The following is a 26,571-nucleotide window of genomic DNA, read 5'->3' on the forward strand; positions in this document are numbered from 1 at the left end:
ATTCACTTAACCTATAAGAAGCTTTAAACGCATGGCTTGTAATGGACTAATTTTACAGTGTTGTATTGGTTCTTAGATGGAGAATCTAAATGCGTCTTCCATAGTTGTAAGCGGATAAGAAAGAGGATGAGTGAAAGCTGGGTTTTACTTTTGCATAGTCACTTACATTACTGACATTCCTTGGCATTTTTGCATCGAAGATATTAAATGCAGTTAATAAATACATCAGTTCATTGTTTAATTTTACTTGAGTTTTTTTTTCTTTCTGTATCATCATCATCATCACGTCGTTTAAGCTAAATCTGCGGCTGTAAGTAACCCACAATGCTCAGAAAGTGTGAATAACAGTTTAATGTATGTTTATCGCCGCTCAAGGACTTGTGTCGTCATCTCCAGTGAAAGGTCTCACAGCCAATCAGCTGCCGGCTTTTACCGCCAGCCACTGCGTCGTTTTCGGGAAGGGGACGTTTCTTGTCAGGAAGGTTAGAGCTAGAGTCGAGGAAGGCTGTTTTCTCCACCGCCAGAAAATACGGTATACTAACGGGGGAAAACTGTGGAATTAACTTCGCACCGCTGTTCTTTGGGATATTTATACTTTTTTGGGACGTTTTGGAATTAATATACAACATCTGATACTCACGAAGCTTTTAGAGAAAGCGCACCGACTTGGTCGACGCGTCTAATGTGCAAAACGAAACGGAAGTAACTTGCCAGCTGTCTGGCCAAGCTTGGTAGGTGAGTAAATAACCGTTTATTAAATATTTCCGTCGAACACAGAGCACGTCTTCTGGTCTGTTAAACACATCCTGTCGTTTATCATCATTCTCCGATGCTGCCAAGAGTAAAAATGTTGGCGTTGGGCTTTTCTTTGGCAATCTAAGTTCACTTACTAGCTAGCATGCTCACGTTAACCAACGTCAATGCACTTGATAGGAATGGCACCGCCTCCATTGTCCCTGTCACAATACAGGAAGATGGGTTAAACTATAATTATATTATTTAAACAATACAGAAGTACGGTGAAGGATAAGTAGGCTTAAGGAAAGTGAGGACGAATTATTAGCATATGTATTACACAATTTATGTAATCCGATTTACCGTAATATACAAAAAGAGTCCATTATGTTCCATTAAACATTTAACAACATGTCAAGGAAAATCGTGGATTAGATTGACATGGATACTCTGTGTTTATGATTGTTATAAAGGATTTGGTAATAATGGTTAATCTCAGGATTTGTATCTGACAAAGTGGACCCAGAGGTGACTAACACAGAAAAGGCAGAATTACATAAAATGATTGGCTTCGGCATTTTTATGAATTGTATTCATTAGAAGAGAACAAACACATGTGGGATTAATTTTGTATCCTCCACATGAAATTAGTACACTACAGTCGACTGATCAGTTTATAAATCAAATCTACACTTTTTTTTTTAAAAGACGTTTCTTTTCTTTCTTTTTTTTATAGCAAAATGACAAAGCCACTAGTTTCATCTTTTCAAATGTGATTATTTCTGTTTTCCTGTTTGTGATTTATGCTACTGCCGTTGTTTTGTTGTTGTTGTTTTTTTCATTGTTGTAGACAAGACATTTAGCTTGGATTCTGGGAACTCGTGATGGGTCTTTCCCACGATTTTTGACGTTTTGTATAACCCACACAGTAGACCAGACAATTAACTGACGCAGAAGCCTTTGGTCCAGTGATAGTAAGTGAAAATAAACTCCTGTTTCAGGCTGGAAATGTCACATTAAGTAAAATAAAGCCACGCAGTGAAAGGTAAGTGGCTTTGAGGCTGACAGAGGTGGGCACATGTTTTTTTTTTTTTTATCCACAGCACACAAAAAAACACATAACCAAAGAGGCATGTTGAACATTAATTAGAATATAGTTCCTAGAGCTTTTCCCCAGCTGTACTTTTGGTCGAAAATTTATTGATCAGATTGAACAAGCAGCAGATTTATCTGCAATGATAACCAAAAATGATGAATAGATTAGTGTAATTCAAAAATATTATTGATGACATTTTTTAATGTGCATACATATGGAAACGTGATCACAGTTGAACTTTACTTTGATATTGTTGATCTCGGTATGCCCACCTTTTGGTATTCACCCTGATATTTGACATCAAAGAGAAAGTTATGATGACTTTTTCTCCTGATAGCTAAGTGGCACTTTTGATGGTAATGCTTGACCATATTTGAGTTTCTCTGTATTGTTATTTAAGTGAGACACTTATGTAACACATTATTGATACCTAATTAAAAATTGTTACAAAATGGTCCTTCCTTTTTTTTCTTTTTGTTTTAAGTTTAGTTTCACTCATTACCTACTTCTTTTCTGTCTTATTATTAGTTTCTTCTGAAATCTTAAGTGCAGGTACTGTATGGTAAAGATTTAATTCTATTAATTCCATACTGATAAATGTTTAAAAATGTGGTCTGGAATGTATTTTTTTCACCTTCTAAACTACATAACATAGGATTCAAAAATAATAACTAACCTATAATAAAAACAAAGTCTGTATCCCTTGCCATCCAATCACTTCGTCATGCTTCCATAAGTTAACAGAAAATAAAACAGAGCCAGGTTAATGAACAGTCTATGAAAATACTTTTATCTTTTGACTCATTGTGTTGTGGCTTAGACACAAGTCATATGATTATGACAAAAGTAACGGATTGAATGTGAATCATCTGAAACAGAAAGTAAAATTTAAGTCTTTCGTAGAATTGGGCACCACTTAAATGATCTTTTAATTGCTTGACTTTCCTTAGACCCTTATAATGGATTAATACTGCTGTCAGAACCCAGTACTTCTTGGTCTTACAGCATTAATAATTAAACTGTAATTGAGCTATAGCTAAAAGTTGTTGATCAGTAGACCAATTATTTGTTAACTGATTAATCATTTGAGCTGATTATAAACCCATAATGAAATGGGTGAGGAGCTAAAAAGGATTTTTTTTAACTGACAGGATAAACATAGGGGATCCCCAAAATAAGATGGATATTATTATCATTATTTTGAATTATGAAGCAAAGCTACTTTGTAGAGCCAACTGTAAACTGCAAATGAGCTGAATAGGTTCCCTTTAAAAAACTTGTCTTGGGCACCGAATGTACTTGACATTTGAATAGAATTCAACTGAAAAAGAAAGAAAAGGTATTGAGATGGTGAGAGAAACCACATCATCCGGTGGGGTGTGAGGCCCAGACTAGGGAAGGCAATTGTGTGGCCTGTGTACTCAGTCACAGGTAGGACCATTTGACTTCCTTTAGTTTGATTCTGATATAATAGGTTGATTCCAGCAGTCTACTGGCAAGCACTGGTTTACAAAATTTGTCCCATGAAGGACTTTGGATTTTGGTCTTTGCAAACACTGACAATGTAGGCTATGCTCTTATTTGCACGTGTAGCACTGGAGCTCCATCTGATAATCCAAGTAACATTTTAATTGCACTCCATAAAACTCATAAACACCTGTGCTTGCTTGAATGCAGCTATAGTACATGTATGCAACAGTAGAATGTCATAGGGGGGGGAAAAAAGCTCTTTTTTTCCATTTTCACTTTCTTGATATTCACATGAATTTGTTCCCATGGTGCTTTTAATCCATATTTAAATCCATTTTAAATCAGACAGTCTTAGTTTTCAGTAGTTAGGGAAAAGTGACCAGTGATTTCATCATTTTGGATTCATTGTGGATGGTTAATGCATGAACTGTAAGTTATACAGTAATGTAAAGTGTGCATTTAGCGCCCTATGCTGCCTAAGTGATCCACACAACATTTCAAATGTAATTGAGTTTATAGGAACGTAAGTAAAAACATGTCTAGCCTGTATAATAGTCTGTATTATGTTGACCTGTGTGGACATATCACAGACATAAGGATGTCGGTGGGAAATGTGTTTTTCGTTATACAACATATACTTGGGGAAATCAGGAAATGGTTTCGTCCCATAGTTTGTCCACCTCCAACTCTGTTGTTCGTAATACTTTGAGCACAGGTAGCAAAGTATGCATCACATGCTGAGCATGTCTTGACATTAACTTTTCTAACAAATATCTTAACTACATTGCCTTATCATTTTCCACATTCAACAGAACTCGTCAATACCTGATACAACGTGAATAGAACTCACTTCTCCAATAGAATAAGAACCTGAATTGCAGTTAGAGGAGTCCCGTCAAGCACTTTGCAGATATATTGCTAGTGGTTTTCACACATGAATCATATCAGGGCATTGCTCAAAGTATTCCTTTCTCAGTGTAGTGAACAATATAGTTTCCTTTAAATGTGTTACTATTAGAAATGCTGGAAAAAAAGAACTGTTAATTACTTTATTGTTACACTTGGACACACGCGCAATTGGACTTTGTATTTGGGTTGGGAGTTGGGAGGTTAATGGCAGTTTAATGGGATTGGTTTTGACTTTTGCATTGTCACACATAGATGGATAATGTTGAGAAAGGTTAGGGCTACAGTGCTTGTGTCAAGTATGACTCCTGTCTGCAGAACATCACAGGGGAACATTAACGACAAGGCTGGTGGTGACTAATACATCCACTGTTGCAGCTTTAAGGCAACACATTCTGTCTTTTTTTTTTCTATGAAAATGTGGGCACAAGTAGAGGCATTCTTTGTTCTGACTTTTGTGAAGACTTTTAATTTTAACTACACCTCAGAAAATTCAGCTTTTACTGTCAGACAATCGTAACATCATAAACTCTTCCAAGGTCTTGTTTTGTTCAGTGAAAAAAAAATGCTTCAGATATAATGTAGACGTGAAGTTACCGAGGGAACCAGCGCTTAACAATTTGTTTTTTCAACTGCTGTGGAAAGTAGTGGCGTAATCATTGCAAAAGCCTCATCGAACTGGTGTCACAAGTTTGCTGCCATGTCATTTGTGTTTGCTTTATGATAAACTTCATGATAAACTGTGTTTATCATTAGGATGAACTTTGTTTGTTGTAAAATGTATTTCTCATAGATACATCTTATGCATTTTTACATTTTAATATGAAACAAAAAAGGGATAGTGACTTTCTAAAGTACTGATGATAACTGAAGTAATAATAATAATAATAATAATGGATTGCATATATATAGCGCTTTTCTAGGCACCCAAAGCGCTTTACAGTTCCACTATTCATTCACTCTCACATTCACACACTCAGTGCTCAGAGGAACACTGCCTGAGTTACAAATAAAAAGAATGAGTCATTGAAATTCTCTTCTTAAGAAACTCAGCTGTAACAGTGATGAAAAGTGATGAGAAATTATAAGTGCTAGATGAAAGCTGGTGTAGGGGAAACAAGCTTAATGCGGGGGATATGGCATTGAGTGGAATTATTAAACACCACCACCAATAATAATAACAGTAATATATACGGATATGAGCTTGATAGGGATATATAGCGTTAGGAGGTCAGCATTATGAAGCGTAGCCCTAGAATGATTAATAAATGGAAGTTTTTCTCTTTTAAGTAGCTAAAAGAAACTTTAGAAGGGAAATTTTCTCTAAATAGAGGCTACAAAGAGACTGAGACGTAAATAGATAAACAAACGCAATTAAATGTTAAATATTTATTTTTAATGCTACAATAAAAAAAACAAAGAAATATGATTAACGAATGACTCTGAAACGAGAGCATGCAGGGAAAAATGTGCAGCATAGTTGATAAATGCAGCAATACAGTGAATTTTTAATTGTATCAATACAGAAAACTGAGTTAACTGAGAACAAGGCTAGTTATGGTACTGCTGTGTGCCTAAGCTGGGTGCTGAGTTGTGGTGAGGTGGGATTGCTGGAATGTCAGCTTCTTGCAGGATGTTGATATCTCTCGGTAAACAAAAAACTCAAAGTTGCTCAAGCTCATCATGGCGTATACGTGAAGTATTGGCAGCAAATTCCAGAAACCAAATATTATTTTGTGCTTTGCTCCTGATGACCTTTTTGTTCTTAATTTGTCAAGTGAGGCTTAATTCAGTCTTTAAGGTTAAATTCAAGTTTGTCTTTTTTTCCAATAATCGTTGCTCCCGTGCCTGGGCTTTTATGCAATATTTTATTTAGAAGTGTGTTGTATTCCATGCTGAATAATAGTTAATTGTTTTGTTAATTGTGTATGTTGAGTAGGGCTGAACGATATATCGCATTTGCGATAATATCGCGACATGATCAAGTGCAATTTTCTAACCGCAAAGGCTGCGATTATACTCTGGACATGTCCAAATTCATGGGCTGCATCCTCCTGAGGCCGCATTTGTAGACCGATTACGTCACAGCGACGCGCCGAAGGCTGTCCAAATTACTACCATATCCCAGAATTCATAGCGCGGCCCAGCCAAACTCCAGTTTCCAGCAATGGCGGCCGCTACTAAGTTTTAAAATTACTCATACTAATCTTTCAGGGTCACAAAATAAACTTTTAACATATTTTCAGGCGAGAAAGTAGTTGTGTAAACATCAAATATCTGCTCGGTTTATCAAGATATCCCATATTTGCAAAAGTGCTTCGACGTTTTCAGAGGCGTCTGCTACCCACCAGCTCGACAGCTCGAGGGTTACTGATGCGGCCGAGAACGGCACAACTCCCGGCACATCATTTTCAGATCACCGCGGAGTTTCGCTGCTCGGGTTAAACGTAATATATAAGTCACTTAGACAACCTAAAAATGTTATTGTTGGGCTTTTTTCAGTGTTTTGTTTGTTCGTGAGTAAATCGGTTTGGCTGAGATTAAAGTTATTAGATTAGATAAAATAAAACTTTATTAATCCCCCGGTGGGTTCCTCCTTGGTTTTCACACAGCTGACTAAACGTCAAACAGAAAACTTATTAAACAGAAGTATGAGACAGTCGAGAATTTACACCAGTGTCTGGTTATATTTTAGATAGCAAGAAGCAGACGGCCGAGTTTATTAAACTCCACCGAGACAGCGGTGACGCTAATCAGAACTAGACCGTCCAATTTCACGCCTTTAAACTTTAAAGGCGTGTTTGTGTGTGTGTTTATACAATTGCTATTATGTTTGCACTTTATGTGTAATGTTACTGACTGCAGAGATCAGTAAGATGTGTGTATTTTTTATTTATTAGTTTTATTTATTTAATATTATTTTTTAATTGAATGACTGTCTAGTAGTTCACAGATGTCGAAAAACTGAGTGTGGTAAAGCCACTGATTTTGTTTATGTATATTTCTGCAATCTGCACATTGTACTGACTTTCATTTTAATGTTTACACCAGGGTTCCTTGTCAGCACTTTATGCTCAGATGTTTGTAAGCTAAAAATAAACTATTGTGTATGTTCAAATATACTGTTGTGATTGAAGAAGTTAAATAAAAATGTCAGTCATCAATTCATGCATCACCTCATGTCATCATAACAGAGGTCTGTCTTCCAGGAAAGAACAGTTTAAAATTAATGTAATATAGTATTGGCCATACTATATGATGTATTGCTTGTCTTTGTTTAATAATACAGAAGACAAAGACCTTAAAAAATAATCGCATATCGCATCGCAATCGCAATATTGGGGCAAAAAATCGCAATTAGATTATTTTCCATAATCGTTCAGCCCTAATGTTGAGAGCAGAAGTTCTTGTGGTGAAAAACTGACAATCAGAATACTTTAATAATCACTGAGGAAATTATGTAGACAAACAGTCTAAGTACTAAGTAAAGGACAAAGAAATAAATAAGAAAAAAGTGCAAGTAAAGAGAAAAAGCAGGAGCAACTGAAACAGGCTGCATGCTGGTTGATGTATGTGCACTTGACTCAAGCATTGCATGGTTAAAGCCCTTCCCCACTTGCTGTACGGGAATCTGCTAGAAAGTGCTGTGATTTCAAATCTCGTGGCTCTCTGGGGTCTTAAAACACATACTCTCTTGGTTTGTTGGTCTGCTTCTGTAGTGAGAACGTGTTGTCCTGTTGGAAGATGTGAAGAACATCCAGGCCACCTGGGTTGGCTGGAAGACTGTTTACTTAGCCTAGCAGGGTGAAGGACACTGTCTCAGCTGAACTCTGGACACGCACACACATACATATACACTGATATGCACACACTCATCCCCCTCTCTTTCCAAACGCCTTCGACGCTTATTCCCTTCCAATGCTGACGGTGGATCAAGGAGACCAGCGCACAGGCTGCAGGCCCGGATGTACTGTCTAAATCGGCTGTCTCTCACCCTTTACCCACCCCTGTTGCTTGTCATGTGTTTCTTTGGCGTATTTAGAGTTTTTTTTTCATGTGCAGAGGTGTTTTTTTCTGTTCTCAAACTGATCTCCCTGTTGAAGCTCAGTCTGGGGGGAGTTATTTTTTTTCTCCTTATCTTTCCTCATGTGGTGCATTTTCCATTGTTATACCTCTGTGACCTGTCTTCCCCATGTGATGTTTGTGTAATGTATGTATGGTCAGAAGGGTAAGTCGGCGCTGGCAAAGGTCGGCAGCCTTAACCCAATTTCCTTCGGGGTCAACCTTCAGGATCAATAAAGTTTTATTGAATTGAATTGAATTGAATTGAACATGTCATAGTAGTGGTTCTCCTGGGCTCTGCCAACATTAAATAATCTATATAGCACGTAGACCATGTTGTTCAAAAAAAGAATTGGTGAAAATGTGACACTTTACATTTTAAATCCTAAACCTAACCTGTTCTGTTCAGCACATCTTATTATGATAGGCATGATTTCAACAAGGTGCTAGAAAAATTCCTCAGAGTTGTTTGTTCTTATTGACATGATTGCATCACTCCGCTATTGCAGAACAGTTGATTGCAAATCTTCCGTTCCACCACATCCCAAAAATGCTCTATTGGGTTGAGACCTACTAGTAGCTGTGAATGGCATTTGTGTACAGTGATCTCATTTTCATGTTTGGGAAATCTAAATGAAATGCATACATGGTGGTATATACAGGGATGGACAGCAGCAATACTCAGGTAGACTGTGGTATTTGAACAACGGTCAGTTAGTAATAATGACCCCTAAGTGCACTAAGAAAAGAAAATCCCCCACACCACCACTAGCAGCAGCAGCAGCCTGAATCTTTGGTTTAAGGCAGAACGGAAGGTTTTCCAAATTATGACCCAACCATCTGGAAGTTGCAGGACAAATAAAGGCTCACAAGACCAGACAGCATTTTTCCAATTTCCTATTGTCCAAGTTTGGTGAGCCCTGTGAATTGTAGCCTCAGTTTCCTGTTCTGAGCTTACAGGAGTGGTGCCCATTATGGTCTTCTGCTGCTTTAGCCTGCCAGCTTCAAGGTTTCACATGTTGCTCTTCAAAGTATGCTCTTTTACATACCTTGGTTGTAACACGTTTTTATTTTAGTTACCGTTGCCTTCCCATCAAATCGAAGCAGTCTGGCCAATCAACACTGACAACTACAAGACACTTCTGCAGAACTGCCACTCAATGGATATTTTTTCTGTAAACCATAGACATGGTTCTGTTGAATATAAGTAATTGTCAGCCCAGCCTATGTGATATAAACATCCATGCCACTTAAGTCACCTTTTTTCACTTTGAACTTGAGCGGTTTGTCTTGACTGGCTGACTTTAAGACCAGGTTGCTGTTGTGTTCAATAACGTTATATAATTACTTATGCTGTAATGGGAATGACTGTTAAGTAACTGCAAAGTTAGTTCTTGTGGTGCTCTCAAGCTTATAATGATTTTATTTAGTAATTAGTTTAAGATAGTGAACTTCCTTTAAGGCAATACAACTAAGTAAGAAGAACTAAAGTTTGAAAAGCTGTGACCATTAGTAGAATATTGAATATAATTGAAGTTTTCAATGAGTTATCATGTGACTATGGTCACAATGTTATAGCATTAGAGCTGCCAGAGAACAAAAACTGTATATTAAAATATGTACAGAGTAACACATTACAAAATAACTAAAATATTAATTAGATTAAATATTATAGTTTGAATATGTGATCCCTGACAGTGGCAGAGGATGCAAAATATCTGTTCCTCAACTAGAAACAGGAAATAATCATTAGGAACCTGTGGTACATGAAGCTTGTATGAGTTGCCTGTTCTTCATTCTGTCAGCACAGTAAATTTTCACAGTTTTCCTCTCCACAGACCAAAATTTTAAGAATTTCCAAATGTGATTCTAACATTTCCACTTCCTACCCCTACCCCCTTTTTTCTGTTTTTTTTTTTTTTTTTTTTTTTTAATTTCACTTCTTTAGGGTCTGAATGCCAACTTTGTACGTGATGGAGTTGGGCAGGCAACTCTGTTTGAAGATGAGGAAACCTAGGAAACCCCAGACTTCTTCCTCACCTGCTTCCATTAAAGGCCTGGAAATCCACTTTTACAGACTTGACATTGACCCACTGAAATACCCAAAAGGCCACTACACTGCTGAGAACCTCTGCGTGGACGCTGCCAAGAAATGCTGTAAGTGGCTGACTTGTTTACAGAATTGTCATTTGCCAGTTCTTTGATTTAATCTTTTCCTGTTGCAGTAATTAAGAGTGTATTTTCCTTTTTTCTCTGTAACTGAATATAGTATATAGTAAAATGGGTTATCCAGATTCAAAAGACAAAAGCATAAAGTTATTAATAATGATTAGCTTTAATCTTATACCTATTGCGTGCAATCTTACATATGCTGACTGTCAAGTTTTAGATTTTGTCAAAATCAGAAAAGTATATTAAGCAAAAGTACACTTCTTTTTGTCTCTGTTTAAAAATAATAACAATAATAATGGATTGCATTTATATAGCGCTTTTCTAGGCAGCCAAAGCGCTTTACAATTCCACTATTCATTCACTCTCACATTCACACACTGGTGGAGGCAGCTACAGTTGTAGCCACAGCTGCCCTGGGGCAGACTGACAGAAGCGAGGCTGCCATATTGTGCCATCGGCCCCTCTGGCCATCACCAGTAGGCGGTAGGGTAAAGTGTCTTGCCCAAGGACACAACGACCAGGACAGAAAGAGCTGGGGATCGAACCGGCAACCTTCCGGTTACAGATGAGCTTCCCAACCCCCTGAACCACAGTTGTGGAACCAGATTATATTCGTTGTCTCTTAAACAGTCTCATTGCCTTTACATGTATGCACATTTATTTCTCTAACTAAACAATAATACTGTTAGCTGCCTAGCTTCCATTGTCACAATGGTGGGATTTCAAACTTGATACTGAGAACCAGGAACATACATGATACTTTATGGAACTTTGGTATTGAAAGGTACCAGAAGCTTCAGTTTTGGTGACATCCAGACAAATGTGAACAATGTTTAAATGTGAGGCTGTAAGAAGGAGTAAGAAAGATATCAATATCATCATTGCAGCTTTTTACCTGCAACAACTCACTTTCACCCAAGTGTGAGGTGAAAGTAAAAACATATGAAACATACGAAATAAAAGCTGTTGTTGCTGCTGTGCAAATGTAGCTCTGTAGTGTGAAATGTCTCCCAACTGCTGTCCTTTTACTGCCAGCTTCCTCCATGCTATGTTAGCACTCTGGCTAACAGCCAGTACTCTGCTGCCGTTGCATGGTGTAGTTAACTAAATAGAACTGAATTGAATAGAAATGCTGTAGATCAGTGCATTGTCTCCAGTATCTTATCCAGCTATTCGGGATCCAACCAGATATCTGATCCAGATATCAGACTGGCACATCCCAAGTCAGAACAACAGATGGACAGAGTGGAGCCTTTTCTACGAGTCATAAAACATTTCATCTTTTGCAACGATATAGTGGTCTATGCTCTCTATGTGTCTGTTTAGAAGCAGATTGTATTCCATATCTCTTAAACACTCTCTTTAAACAGGCTGTAATCCTCTTCCAATGTCATTATTCTAATAGCCTGACTATTGATCCCCCCCCCCCCTCCCCCTCTGGTTTTCTGTCTCTCAGCTATCTCTCCCTTGTGCCATAACCTATTTGCCCTGTACGATGAGCTCACTGGCACTTGGTATCCCCCAAACTACGAGTTCGAGGTCACAGATGAAACCAGTATCAAGTTCCACTATCGCATGAGGTAAGAATGATGTCACGGCAGCAAATGAGCGCTCTGGAGTAGGGATGGGTACCGATATCCGGTGCCATTATGGCACTGGTTCTGACATAAACGGTAGTAACCAGACCGAAAAGCAGCGCACATTTCGGTGCTTGTTTTTTTTTTTCCTGAGATGTCATACACTTTGGATTCTAGCCAATCATTTTACCTTTCCAAGGATAGTAGGCAGGCCCAGGTACGTACGTTCTTTTAGAGCAGAGCTACAGATCAAAAATGACCAAGGTGATGCGGTCAAAAGTCTGGCTGTACTTCACAGCAAAAGATGCAAACTCAGCAGCCTGCAACAAGTGCTTTAAGGTGATACTGTGCAAAGGAGGTAACACCTCAAATCTGATGAAACACCTGGCGACACATAGCGTTTTTTTTTTAAAGCCGAGAAATGCACCGTATTTGATAGCTTGCTACAAAACCTCACACCGAGCACATCTACTGCGGGTGTGGTAAATCTCCATTAGTGAGTTAGTGCGTATCGCCTCGTGCGTGCGGCTGGACGGTGCTTATCATTTTGCAGAAATAAAATAAAACCTAAACGATACCCATCCCTACTCTGGAGTTGAATACTCTAATTTTTTATCATATGTGAATTGTTTCCTGTATTGTATCAGAGGGTGTACATTTCGTGATACCAGAAGAGAATACTGCAAATAAAGTTAAACACTGCCAGGCTTTCTTTGCTTTAGTTGACTTGATAAATCTAAAACCCCAGCAGGAAGCAACGGGTTTCACATTATAAACTTTCTCTGTAAAGCAGCACAATTTGCTTCAGGCTCTGTGCATACTCACATAAAAAGGGGCATTTCATGGGTCATTCATGTTAATTATTTTATTGCTGAAAGTGCACTTGGGGCTATTGTTGGGTTTTTTTTGTTTTGTTTTTTTCGCTAAGGTGATGACTGCACATTAGAACTCTGAACTGGAGACATTTAAAAATGAAATATTATTGCCCCATAACCTGACAAAGAAGATCAAAGGGAAATTATTTTTATTGACTGAACAGGTATTCTTAGCATGTGTTCTGTATTATGCAATGCAACACAGTTTGTAATTAATTCTATGGTTCTATTAAGGTACAGCTTAACAGTTTTCACATATAAAACATATTTCCCCTATAGCGACTCGACTGTATTTAGAACATGCCGTAAATGAAAGAGTCAGCTTGTGCTTTCAGCTGATTTTAAACCGTAACTGGTCAGGGGCAGGTTAACGTGGTCTTTCGCAACACATAATACTCTGACTTTAAGCTCGACATAGTTTGCTAAGCTGTAATCCCTCCTAGCTAATATGAGGGACTTGGTTGGGTCCCCTGACAACCCCCCTGATAACCAGCTAGGACAAGTTGCATACTGTATGATGCTCCGAGCCCGATAAAGCCTGACTCAAGAGGTATGGGCTAAAAAGCGAGATTATAGCTTACATCTCAGAGCATCATGCAGTATGCAACTTGTCCTAGCTGGTTATCAGGGGGTTGTCAGGGGACCCAACCAAGTCTTTACAGGCCAGACAGAATATTAGGTGCTGGAATCTGGGCATTGCAACTCAGGCAGAAATTAAAGACGGGAACCTTGACTTGCCTCCTCCTAGCTAGGAACACTGTCAATTAGGTATGGAATCTCTCCTCGCTTGTTGGGATAGAGCAGTGGTTCAAACTGTATTAAAGCAACCATGTCCCAAAAACCCAAAGACACTATTAAGACTAAATTATTTTGTTTCACTTTTGTTTAGCACAAGCTAAGAATTCAGACTTCTGGATAGGGCAGAATTGCTTCCTTATATGGTTTTTTCTGTACTTGTAAGCCATTCTGTGTGCTCTGATTTAAAACAAAAACTTGTCAGCATCAGACATTTTTTCATAAATACGAGTGCTCTTTAAGTAAGACGATAGGATAAGATATTTCACAATAATAGAATAGAATAAAAATGTCTGGACCAAATGATATATTTGTGATTGATTGGGGAGTTTGGTCATTTCTGGATTACAGCTTTAGTTTTTGCAGCGAGAATTTGTTGTTACTGTGGCGTGTTTTGAACCCCAAATTGAAATGAAACATTTGTTAGACCTTATTTAAAAAAAGAGAAAGGAAAGCCAACACAGGACTCAGCTGAAGGTCAAGGTGAGTGAGGGAGTTGTTTTGCTGCTCATAAAATAATATAGTCTTACAACAGCTATAAAGGGAACTAAAAATAGGAACAGAAAGCAGTTTGTTCTACCATTTCGCGTGATAATGGCAAAGTATTGCAACAGACTCGACCCAGTGAAGAATACTTCAGTGAAGAGTTTATTTTGCCAGTTTTTTAAAACCAGTAAAATAATGCCATATTTGTACTTGACTCTACTACCCCACTGTACTGTGCTACTCACAACTTGAGTAGCATGTCATGCAAAGAGGAAAAAAACCCACTGTGGTGTCAGTTACACTTCCTCTTTATCTGTGCTCTGTTTTGACAATAGCTAGTAGAGGGAAAATCAAGTGTACATAGAGCCTAACTGTGGTGCATATTTTGTGTATGAGCTTCTTGTATCAAAGTGCAGCCACCTAAAAACAAGTGAGTTATTATGATCATATCATGATATGAACATGGTCTAAACAAAGCACACACAAAGATAAAAATACCATCAGGATAGATTTATATAAGGTCAGAAAGTAGCAAAACAGAGCGTAGATGCAGATATTTTTTTTTAAAAAGTTGTAATATTAGAGAATATCGGATGGCATATTTGACAGTATTAATATATCAGTTTTATCAGGTTTTATTAAATTCATGACCTTTTATTGAGCCCTCATTATTTGTTTTATTACTTCTTACTCTTCTTTTCATTAATTTTTCAGTGTTGCTTTGATTTAGGTTACTACTGTTTTGTGCATTGCCCTTTGTCTATTGTTGTTCTTTGAAGGATGTAGACAGATACATGGTGTACACGTATTTCCTCTGTAAAGCACAGGCTAGCTTTAAAATTGCTTCGTTTCAGAGAAAACAGGAAAACGGGTCAAAAAGTAAAAGAAAAAAACAACAACCAAAAAACCAAAACCTCAAACCTGAGATGGTGGTGTCACTGCCCAGCACTGAAACGCTAACTGGAAAGTCAAATGGAGATGACAGATTAAAAGAGTAACAGAGTAAAAGTCAGCATGGACAGTTTTACATTTCAATCACTCATCATCAGTAATGTGATGCAGACCCACATAAAAAGAAAAACGAAGAAACCAAAGCCATAAATTCCCTCATGTGTATTTATGCTGTGCTGTTAACCAGTCCTCTATCTCTCTGCTGTCAGGTTTTATTTCAGAAACTGGCATAGCTCCATTGAAGGAGAGCCGTATGTCTGGAGGCACTGCATCAGTAAACTCAAAGGAAACAGCCCACAGAAAATACCAGAGGGAACACCGTTACTGGATGCTGACTCCTTGACTTACCTGTTTACTCAGGTTTGTGCTTGCAAGGTTTAGTTTAGACCCTGAATTATTATACTGGTTTTTGTATACACAAGCTTTTACCCATTTATTGTTGCATGTATCAAGAATATAATATCTCAGATCACAGAAAGATCCACTTTGACTCAACTTAACATTTGAATGTTTTTGGTGTGTTATTTTCTTCTTAGTTTTACTTTAAAATCCCATGAAAACACATTATCAATGAAAGCTCATTTTAAAACAACATCAGCTGGTACTCATGTTTTTTTTTTGTTTTTTTACAGTGTGTACAATCAGTTTTCCATTAGAGTTCTGTTATGATCAGATGTGTTTGCTGTTTGTCTGATTATCTGCTAAGGATAAATGTATATTTGTTGCACAGAGCCAAAATGACTTTCAGACTGGCGTAGTTCCACTCAGGAGCCCCCAGTCAGAGGCAGAGCAACATGAGATAGAAAACGAGTGTTTGGGCATGGCTGTGCTTGCAATCACTCACTACGCCATGAACGAGAAAATGCCTCTGTCCACTGCTTCCCATGAAATCAGGTAACACAGCTTTTTGATTATTGCCAAAAAAAACGACACCTACTACTAAAATACAGACAGCAGCACAGTGTTTTATTGTATTGACAAAAATGTTTATGCATTCTGTCTTGATCCCCTCCTCTCCCCATTTCCCAGCTACAAACGTTTCATCCCAGATTCGCTGAACCGCAACATTAAGCAGCGTAACATTCTGACACGGATCCGCATCAACAACGTGTTCAAGAAATTCCTCACTGAATTCAACAGTCGCACAGTAAAGGACAGCAACATCACGACATATGACCTGAAGATCAAGTACCTGGCCACGTTGGAGGGTCTGGTCAGCAGCATGGGCAGCGAGGTTTTTGAGCCTTCTTCACTTAGTGTAATTCAGGAGGGAGACTTCTGCAATGGAAGTTACTACGGTAAGTAACTGGAGTGGTGAGAAGGTGCTAATCATGATTTTAGTTTCCCAGGGAGTGTTCCAGATTTGTGACATACAACAGCTCAGGTTGTAGAAAAAAGCACCCTGGCATATTATTTTTTGACTTCCAGCATGACCCAAATTTTTCAGAAGATTTTGAGTAACGAAAGATTCAAACAGTTACTGAGTTAATCCCTGTTAGAGTTTGAGACCAGTCAGGGAATAATACATATAATGAGGAAAACTGTAATTGCTACTCTACCACAAAACTGAGATAACGGCTTGTCTTTACTGTCCTCTGACAGTAGTTTAATTAGCTGCATTGATCTATAGTTGGCAGTGGTTTGGTATGTTTACATGTAGGCTCCCTGTGGTGTCCCACTAGCAGATCTGCAAGAGAGAGAGGAAAAAAAGGTTTGCACCTTGTTGACATCCAAATATACCCAAGACACAGTGAGAACTTTTGCAATGGCTAAAAAACAAAAGTGAAAGAGGATGTTTACACATTGTAACATTAACCCACTTATTACTTAGTAGACCACACCCCGTACTTTTCTAAATAACATGTGAAGATTACAAACACTATAGGGCTGATTACTGAAAGTAATCTGGGGATCTGAGTTTGTTTGTTTGTTTTTCCCTTTTAATAAACATAAAGTCACCATAGTTAATAACAGATTATTTTGTAAACAATCTTTGTGTAAAATGTTATGTTTCTATGCAACTACTACAATATACGTTTGCTATGTTTACCTGTTTCCAGGATATTATAATCAGAGTCTAGGACACGCTCAGAGTCAGAACATGGAGGCAAGCCGTGACATGCAGGTCCTGGTTACCGGCACCACTGGTATTTCCTGGAGGACGAAACCCACTACAGTGAGTAAAAACCTCAAGGGCCTTTAGTTTCACAATGGTAAATTGAGTAGCAAACAAGTAGTGGACAGATCTCTAACCTGTTATTTGAGAATCCCAGAGACGGCACACCCATTTAATCTGGCCTTAATTTATAAACAAATGAGGAAAACTTAACTTACTGGTGGGTGTTAACAAGTTCATACAAACTTCAGTAAGTTAGGAAATGTGTGCAAAATTGATAAATGTAATCAGTGGCTTTAATAGAAATATTAAATGTTAAACATTGTAATATTTAAAGTATTTTAGTAAAACATTTTATTTTAACATCGCTTAATCACTCGATACATCTCTGATGCACTGAGATCTGTTACAGAATGTCATTGAGACTTTGAAAAGGTGATGCAGCATTTTCAGATTGGCTAAGAAAAAATTATATCCGTGTGTTTGCTTTGTTTGCTTTGTAAACAGTCGTCTGTGGCCTGTAGAGAAAAAGGAAAGTCAAAGAAGAACAAACATGATGCAAAACAGAAGACTGACAAAAAGAAAGATGCAAACGAAGGCTGGGTGGTCTTCTGTGACTTCCATGAGATCACGCATACTGTCATCAAAGAGGCGATGGTCACCATCTATAAACAGGACAACAAGAAGATGGTGAGACTAGTGTGTGTGTGTGTGTGTGTGTGTGTGTGTGTGTGTGTGTGTGTGTGTGTGTGTGTGTGTGTGTGTGTGTGTGTGTGTGTGTGTGTGTGTTTTTCCTTTAGTGTTTGCTCAAATGCGTACTTAAAATTTTAAAACTTTTCATTTATAAGTAAAACCAGAAATTGCAATTAAAGTGTTATTAATAATATCTTAAATAAGAATTGTATAAGGATTCATTGTTGAGAAGCCCTGTAGCTTGTTTCTTGCATTCTCTACATTGGTTGTGTTTTTGTTTTTGTATTGTTTTTTTCACCTGCCAAATCAAAGATGGCGCCTCGCTACATTTTATTAGCCATGACAAATTATTTTATCATACTTAATTGTGAAATTAAATTTGAGTTTGTCATTCTCGAGAATGGGCTCGAGAGTGCTGTGGAGTGTTTGTAATAGCTGCTACTTTGATTACTTCTTCCCTTCCTGCTTTCCTTCATCACTCTTTGGATGTCTCTGCACTTTTCAGGAGCTGCTGTTGGATACAAGGGCAGAGGCTCTGTCCTTTGCAGCCCTTGTGGACGGGTACTTCAGGCTGACTGTGGATGCCCATCACTACCTGTGCAAGGAGGTGGCTCCGGCTTCAGTGGTACACAACATCACCAATGGTTGCCACGGACCCATCAGGTTTGTACTGGCAATTTTATTTGAGGAGGATGAGAATGTGCCACATGCAGTTTTATCAAACAAATTCATCATTTGTTGCATGTCATGTTACTGGACAAGGTGATTAAGTCACATCGCAGGCTGAAAAATGTCAAAGTAGAAGCTCCTATAAGAACCTCCATCAAATTTTCCTTGTAGCTTAATATTTCTGGGATATCTTGATTGAACAGCTGTCTCCGGTCAGGTCAGTTAAATCAAATGTCTCGTTGTTTTTCTTTTTGCAGTACGGAGTACGCCGTCCAAAAACTGCGCCAGGAGGGCAATGAGGAGGGCGCCTACATCCTGCGCTGGAGCTGTACTGAATACCAGTACATCATCATCACTGTGGTTTGCAGTGAGGTACTATAGATCTACTGATTAACTGACAAATTCACAAAACACTACTTACCTAAATTTTATTTACTAATTTTTAAATGAGAACAGCAATTTTGGGTTGAGGGGACCACTGTAGACCTCAAATGTATTCAAGCACACAGCCATCTTTGTTGGTCTCTGTTAAATTTCTACAAGCCTGTTTGCCATTCAAAAGCTTAGGAAAAATAATTGAAAGCTGAAGAATTAGCGATTGTTAAATTCTGGCGCCCTTTTCCATAGTTTGTCGGGGTTTTTTCTCTCTGCTTTCTTCTCTTTTCTCTCAATCTCATGCGGTTGCAGCAGATGGCTGTCCTCCCTGCTCCTAGTTCTGGCTGAGGTCTTCTCCTTTTAAAAGGGAGTTTTTCCTTCCCACTGTCACCAAATGCTTGCTCATAGAGGGTCTTTTAATTGTTGATTGTTGATAAAAGAACTACTTGTTTAAAATGAAAAAATTGTTTATTGTTCATCCAGATTGACTTGAGGGAGTCTCGTCCTGTGCGCCAATACAAGAACTTCCAGATTGAGGTTACCCCCAGTTCCTTCACTCTACACGGCACAGATACATCACAATCCACTCTCAAGGAGCTGCTTGAGCACCTGGAGGGCCAGAATCTGCGTAGCGACAACCTTCAGTTCCAGTTGGTCCGCTGCTGCCCCCCACAGCCAAGAGGTAAGCTTAATGAAAAATAAACAATGGCATTCACAGTAAATGAAGACAAGCTCACAGCATTGCAAATTTACATTATTATTTTCAAGACAAGAATAATAACACAAACACACGAATAGGAACTCTGCATTTTACATCCGTAAATTGACTATTTTTAATGCACAGTCTTACTGCATATGGTAATTTTAACAGTGTTGAATTAATGACACAATAAAGTAATTTCACTGGTTCACAGCAGGTTTTTTCATACATATTGTACATGTAAAACATGTGGCACAGTTAAGCCTATGCAGTGTGTTCTTTTCTCCATCATCATCATCATAAAAGGCAAACTCCAACTTTAATACTGGGTAGGATCAGACATACAACAGATTTTCGACCTATAAAGCTCAGGGAAACAAGTCATTCTTTTTCAGTGGGATATAAAGCTAGATTTATATTTGTTTTCAGGATATATTGGCATGATACTGCAATTATAAAAACTGCGTGTCATCTACTGACAATAGACAAAAATATGAGCACAGACATGAGTAACGATCAGTCTGTTTTGCCAAGATTGGTGCAAATTAGCAGGTCAAAAACTTAATTAGACCTTAAGAGAAGCTGGTGAAAACACAAAAACAATGTCAGAATGTTTGAAATTTATGGAGACTGCATGTACGATTGGTGATTATTGCAGCTGGTCTCTAGATTAAGCTGACTCAGGATGTGAAGAAGAACACTGAGCAGTCTTGAGGAATGGCAGCCCGGAAACTTTACCAGTGGGACACATCGTTGTGTGCCTCAACTTCACAGGGTGTTTCAGTCTTTTATCACAAGCTATTCTGGCATTTTTAAGTTTCTTTTTACCTTACTTGGTTATGTTTCGGGATTAGTAATCTGATCTAGAATACAATATAAAAATTGTGGGACACATAATCAGCAGTGGACCTTGGATTCATTGGGGGTTTCGGCCATTATCACTAGACACCCTCATCCAAGGAGGTCCTGCCCGAGTTATATCAATAATTCAACGTGCATTTCCCTTTTTTTTTTTTTTTTTCATGGGTGACTCACAGCCACCTTTTGGGCAACAAATCATTGTAAGATTGAGACGTAATTCTAGCTCATTCTAAGTCATAATAATGGCTTAGCTTGAAAATTGGTTTCGGATGTTTCAGAGCTCTGTGAGTGTGCACTGCTGAGGAACAATGAGCAGTGGCTTTGGTGCTTTCTGACACGTTCTTCATGGACTACTCTTTAAATAGAAATACTTAATTACTTAATTACTTTAATTTGAAATTTGTCATTGCAGCTTTATAGTGAATCCCAACAGTATATTTTTTTTTACATCAAAAGACAGTTTTGCACTTTGTGCAGACTCTAAGTTGTGGATTGCTGTTGAAGTTTAGGTGACTCACTGAGAGTGAAGGGAAGCAGGTCTGGTCAGGTGTGTGTGTGTTTGTCTCTGTAAAATGGTGTCAGAGAGGAAGAGAGTTGTAAATGTGGGTTTCCGGAGCCAATCTAGTGCTCTTGTGTTTACTTCACTCAGGGAAAGGTAGAGCCATTTATGCATGGATGTGTTGGGCTGCTTGTGTTTGTTCAGGGTGTTGTGGTTCAGACAGTCATCTAAATGCTGGCTGCTTTCGGTTAGTCTTTGGTCGGGATGAGCTTTAGAGGAAGACAATAGACAGAAGTGCTGTGTTGTCTCTGCTAAAATATTTATAAGGTGTTACACAACGCTCTGTCTACCACAATAACACCCTTATATGCTCACTTCCTGGGAACAGCATGCAGTTGACTTATTTATTGTTATTTTGGCTCTATGCAGGTTTTTGTTTATCTGTTCTGACAGTAAGATAAATTGTGAAAAATGCTGCAGGGTTTAAGAGTGGGTGAGTATGTGTTGCTTTGTAAGTATCTAGATTAAGGCGAGGTTTTAGAGGAGTATATAAAATATCTGATGGGACATGTGGGTGCAGGCTGTGTTTGGCTTTTAGCATGAAACCCAGATTGCATGTTACAGAATAGTGCTCGAGATGCTCTCCGAAATGATGGAGCACAGATGCTGGGTTTTTTCTTCCCCCTTAAACCACAGTGCGTTGGTTTTGTCACAGCAGTAGACACCCACAAACACACATGCATATAGGTAACAGGCACAAAGATACATCTTCACTTGTTCCTCCCACATGTCTCTGTATACACAAAAAATAAACTGAATCAGTATGGTAGCCGAATACGAATATCTGTTCACGTCATTGCCACATTGACGTAATTCTTGAATGCCCGTTTTACCACATTTAAACACGGTTCTTCTTTCATTCAGAACGCCAGGGCCTATATGATCATCTGTACATTTGTAAAATACAATACTTCACTGTAAAAATCATTCTTGCTTATACTTTTAATGTTATTGGATATTTGTATATTTTGATAATAAAGGCATGGTAGTTTTATCTTATTAAATATCAATAATATGTAATATATTAAATATATTAAAGCATCTACAGAGGTAGATTTAAAGTTTTCTAAACAGAATTTAAAATGATAAATACAGAACAGACAGACAGGCCATTTTTATATGAGGGCACACAGTTGTTCGCAAAAATAAGAATCTAAAGTATATCTTTTTAATATGTAATGCTTACAATCAAATCTGTTTTCTTTATGTTACAGAGATTTCAAATCTCCTCGTGGCCACCAAAAACAGAGCAACAGCCCCTAAGAGACACATGCCAGGCAATCAAGTCAGCTTCCCACGCATTCTCAAAGAGGACATTGAACAGGTACTCCTTCTCTCTTCTGTGTTAGTTTCCTTTTTTTGTTTATTCTTTAAATAAATCAAAGAATTACACTTTTTTACATTATTTTAAATGCTTTCCGTCGCATTTTATAGTCCGGGCTCTGTTTTTTTTGTATGTGGAAATGAGAGTTACGATGTTTTTGAAAAACCTGTAATAAAATGCTGCAAAAACCTTTCTTGTAGGAGGTATACTTTTGCTTTAATACTTTACACTATAATCTTTTGGGTTCTCTGTTGTGTCAACCAGGAGGAGCACCTGGGTATAGGTACAAAAACCAACATTTACTCGGGCACTCTGAAGGTGAAGGGTGAGGAGGAGGATGATGCAGGATATACATCCTTCCAGGAAGTCAAGGTGGTCCTAAAGGTGCTGGGTTCTGGACACAGGGACATCTCCATGGTGAGCTCCTAAAGATGTGGAACATCCCAGAAAATTCCATCAAATTGTATCTATCCTGTAACATCTAACCATACTGAAATGTTTGTCTTTCTGTTGAAAGGCTTTTTTTGAAACGGCCAGTAAGATGCAACAAGTGTCCCATAAACATATTGTGCTGCTCTATGGAGTGTGTGTCCACCACCAGGAGAGTAAGTGCATATTAGAAGCGGTGTGGTTGTCTAATGAGGTTCTTATTCCTGTGGCTAAGGTTTTTGACACCTTTCTCTTTGTGTACCATAAGATATCATGGTGGAGGAGTTTGTCCAGCTGGGACCACTGGATGTGTTTATGAGGAGACAACAGACTCCACTCAGCACATCGTGGAAGTTCCAGGTGGCCTTGCAGTTGGCATCAGCCCTCAGTTACTTGGTAAGAGAGGAGAACAAAAGACACAGTCCATGAAAACTTGTTTTTAGCCATGGATTAATGTCAATATTAGCGTCTTTTATTAAATGTGAAAGCGTATCCTCTTGATTATGGACGAAAATGTGTTCTGTCCCGTGTTTGTTGTAGGAGGACAAAAAGCTGGTCCATGGCTTTGTGTGTGCTAAGAACATACTGCTGGCCAGAGACGGACTCGGTAATGATGAAGGAGGGCCATTCATTAAGCTCAGCGACCCAGGAATACCAATCACAGTGCTCACTAGAGAGGGTAAGTCCACATACAGACAGGCTCAGTTTGGATTACTAAAAATGAAACTTAAATGGTTACAGAATAGCTGCCATGGAAAATTTCACAGTAACTTCCACTTTTCTAGTCAGCTGTAACTGAAAGTAAAACCAGTGGATGAGTGTCAGAAAGTCATTGTGCAATCTATAAAGAAAAAGGATGTGTAGTATCTTTCTTAAAAGTTGTTTATGTAGCATTTTCAGTCCGAGAAACATTTCACTCAGCCTCTCATCCAGGTGACTAATATAGTAATACAATAGTATAGCAGTATAGTGCATGCTGCTAAGAGCCAATGATGGGGAAATCAAACAATCTCTGGCTAAGCACAACACAGAAGGAAATGGCCATCTCTGATCTGTGGAGGGGGCCATCTTACAATGCTGTGGTTGTGGCCATTCCCCAACTCTCTGTGAATGTTAGTCATGACCTTTGATCAGTGGTCAGGACAGTTTGCATATTAATGATCATGAAACTGGCCTCACGTCGGGGGTGTTACTTTCGGTCATTCTGCAAATGTAGTACTTATGAGCTTGGGGAAATCTGCAGTCAGCTGAGGCTGAGGAAATCACTGAGGTGAGTTACGAAACGTTTCTCCCACAAAATCAACTTTCTGGTATTTCCTTACGTGGATGATTGAGCGTGCATCAAGATGGATACAATCTTTGCTCGCTGTGGGGACAAAGCCTCCAGTCGTGGCCAAGTGGGTGGAATCACAAGCAGTAAGGAAGTTGACACAAGAGGGCGAGGCTCTGTGCTAAATACAGGCACTAGGAAGCTGGCTCTGGGCCATCTTGCTCTAAGTAATTACCTTAGACCCTCCTCATCCTCATCCATTATCATATTTACTTTTTCCATTCATGACAACGTGTTTTTCCGCACGACACTGATGTCAGACCGTCTTCTTACTGTTAGTCTTGTTACTACAAACTGTATGTTTAAGCCAAAATAATCAGGATTAAAACTGCAAACATAATTAGATGATGTTTAATTTGGCATTGAAACCAGTTTAAAAACAAACCAGGACACAAAGTTTATGAAAACGACAACACATCAATGTTGGCTTGCTTGAGTGACACTTTATCTGATAAACAATTTTCACTTAAATGTGGGGTGACTACTGTTAGCTTTCTCTCTTTTTGCTTCTGTCGTGCCCTCATTTTCTTTCCACTCAACATAGAAAAGATACAAAATGAACATATTTCTGATGAAGCACAGGTAGTTGACCATAATTTAAGGCTAGGTATTGGATCAGAGAAGACAGCGCAACTAGGATATGTCTACTTTCAAATGGCTTATGTTTCTGCTTTTCTGCAAGAGTTATAAGTTGTGTGATGACCCAGTGCGCTTGTATAAACCACAGAACAGTTAGAACTGTTTCTGCACAAATGCCCACTGCCATATTCTCCTGGGAAGGCTCCTCCCTCACCATTTGTTCCCGGAACTTTACCGTTTTTTTCCCCATGTCTCCATCACTTTACTGATCAACTGGTTTTCCAGTTAGACATCGATGTTCTTGTACATGGATTTGATTGAACATAATGGATAAAGTGCTCAGAAACCCACTGGGAGCAGTCTTCAGTGCTTCCCAGCAATTTCAGATCACTTTGCTCAAAACCCTCTAATCCATTGTCCCCCCCCCCCAATTATGTAATTTCCCGCTCAGATATCTGTTCGGCTCCCCCGCCGTTTCTTTCCTTCTTGACCTCTTAGTACTTACACTGCTCATCTATCTATCTAGTGGAGGTCAGCCAATCATTTAGCCCGTCTTCCAGTCAAAGCTGAGCCGGCCAATACAAAGCCTTTTTTTTAAATTTACTTCAAGCAGCAATTTAACATTTTGTGTCGGCTACCTGCCAGCTCGCTTGTCAGAGCTAGACTGTAATTAATTATTTTTCTTTGAAATTGGGGCATCGTGAGTGTGTAGACGCATAACCTGCCCTAAGATGTCTTTTACAGTGTGAAAAGTCCACACACACACACACACACATATACACACTCACACACACATGCATATGTTTTGGGGGTTTTAGCCGTTTATCAAGAACAAACTGGTGACGTTAGAGCCTGAGGATGATAACATGATTTGATAATTAAGTAAAAACATGTTGTTCACGGTTTCTTTTTTGCTTTTACTTCATGAAACTTGAAACTGCAAGTGCAACTTTTAAACAAAGTGGAGTTTGTTTGTGTCCACTTTGTGCAGAGTGTGTGCATCGTATCCCGTGGATTGCTCCAGAGTGTGTGAGGAATGCCTCGTCACTGGGTGTCGCAGCTGACAAATGGGGATTTGGTACTACTCTGTGGGAGATCTGCTATGATGGCGAGGTTCCCCTCAAAGACAAGAAGCTTACAGAGGTAAAGAGCACACACAAGCACTGATGATCATCCAACCAAGTGTCCCTCGGTTTCTTTCTGTTTTTTTTTTTTTTTTTAACCATCTCTGTCCATCCGTATCGACTGGTCAGTTTTCATGCAGCACCTTGTTCATACGTGTTTTCATGTCTGTTCTGAGCAGAAGGAGAGATTTTATGAAACAGAGTGCCAACTGGCCACCCCGGACTGCACAGAGCTAGCTGAACTCATGACCCACTGCATGAACTATGACCCCAAGAAGAGACCTTTCTTCAGGGCTATTGTCAGAGAGATGGATCAGCTCATAGAAAAAAGTATGTCCGAGTATGTCTGTACGTCATATAAAACCAGTTTTTACACTTAATAAAGAGGCTGCACATATGAAACCTGAGCAGCATTAGATTTCAGTCATCGTATTGCTGCTGTGTCCAGCTTTTATTCGTTCTAGATGCTCAGAGTTGAAAAATGTTTAATTTAAGCCAATAACACTGCATAAGACTACAAAACAAGTGAAGTACAAGTTAAAACATTGTGATCTTTTTTTGTTTGTTTTGTTTTTTAAATATCGGCATGGTACCTGAATGTGAAGCATGCTTTCTATCTCATGGAGTAGCAGGCTGTGAACAGACTTGTTTACACTACTCAGAGGTTCTTGAGGAAGTTCACTGGGT

General features: G+C 38.7%; 1 protein-coding gene across 2 annotated transcripts in view; it reads left to right on the plus strand.

The window, feature by feature from the left end:
• Nucleotides 1-461: 461 nt before the first annotated feature.
• jak1 (Janus kinase 1) overlaps nt 462-26,571 on the plus strand; it is a 32,586-nt gene continuing 6,476 nt past the window's right edge. Inside the window, exons 1-18 of one of the 2 annotated variants that reach the window (XM_085386786.1) lie at nt 462-735; nt 10,218-10,426; nt 11,898-12,021; nt 15,335-15,485; nt 15,856-16,019; nt 16,155-16,423; nt 17,186-17,301; nt 17,749-17,931; nt 18,440-18,597; nt 18,861-18,975; nt 19,462-19,660; nt 22,313-22,422; nt 22,687-22,839; nt 22,940-23,027; nt 23,120-23,247; nt 23,392-23,530; nt 25,752-25,903; nt 26,064-26,214. In XM_085386786.1, the coding sequence (XP_085242912.1) occupies nt 10,225-10,426; nt 11,898-12,021; nt 15,335-15,485; nt 15,856-16,019; nt 16,155-16,423; nt 17,186-17,301; nt 17,749-17,931; nt 18,440-18,597; nt 18,861-18,975; nt 19,462-19,660; nt 22,313-22,422; nt 22,687-22,839; nt 22,940-23,027; nt 23,120-23,247; nt 23,392-23,530; nt 25,752-25,903; nt 26,064-26,214 (2,602 nt within the window). In that variant the 5' untranslated portion in view covers nt 462-735; nt 10,218-10,224. The remainder of the gene's footprint in view (nt 736-10,217; nt 10,427-11,897; nt 12,022-15,334; nt 15,486-15,855; nt 16,020-16,154; nt 16,424-17,185; nt 17,302-17,748; nt 17,932-18,439; nt 18,598-18,860; nt 18,976-19,461; nt 19,661-22,312; nt 22,423-22,686; nt 22,840-22,939; nt 23,028-23,119; nt 23,248-23,391; nt 23,531-25,751; nt 25,904-26,063; nt 26,215-26,571) is intronic. The other variant, XM_085386787.1, reaches the window with a different exon arrangement.

Source organism: Rhamphochromis longiceps, linkage group LG17, assembly GCF_057381845.1.
Source record: "Rhamphochromis longiceps isolate RC_006_pf linkage group LG17, R_longiceps_female_GT1.1, whole genome shotgun sequence".
Classification (NCBI taxonomy): domain Eukaryota; kingdom Metazoa; phylum Chordata; class Actinopteri; order Cichliformes; family Cichlidae; genus Rhamphochromis; species Rhamphochromis longiceps.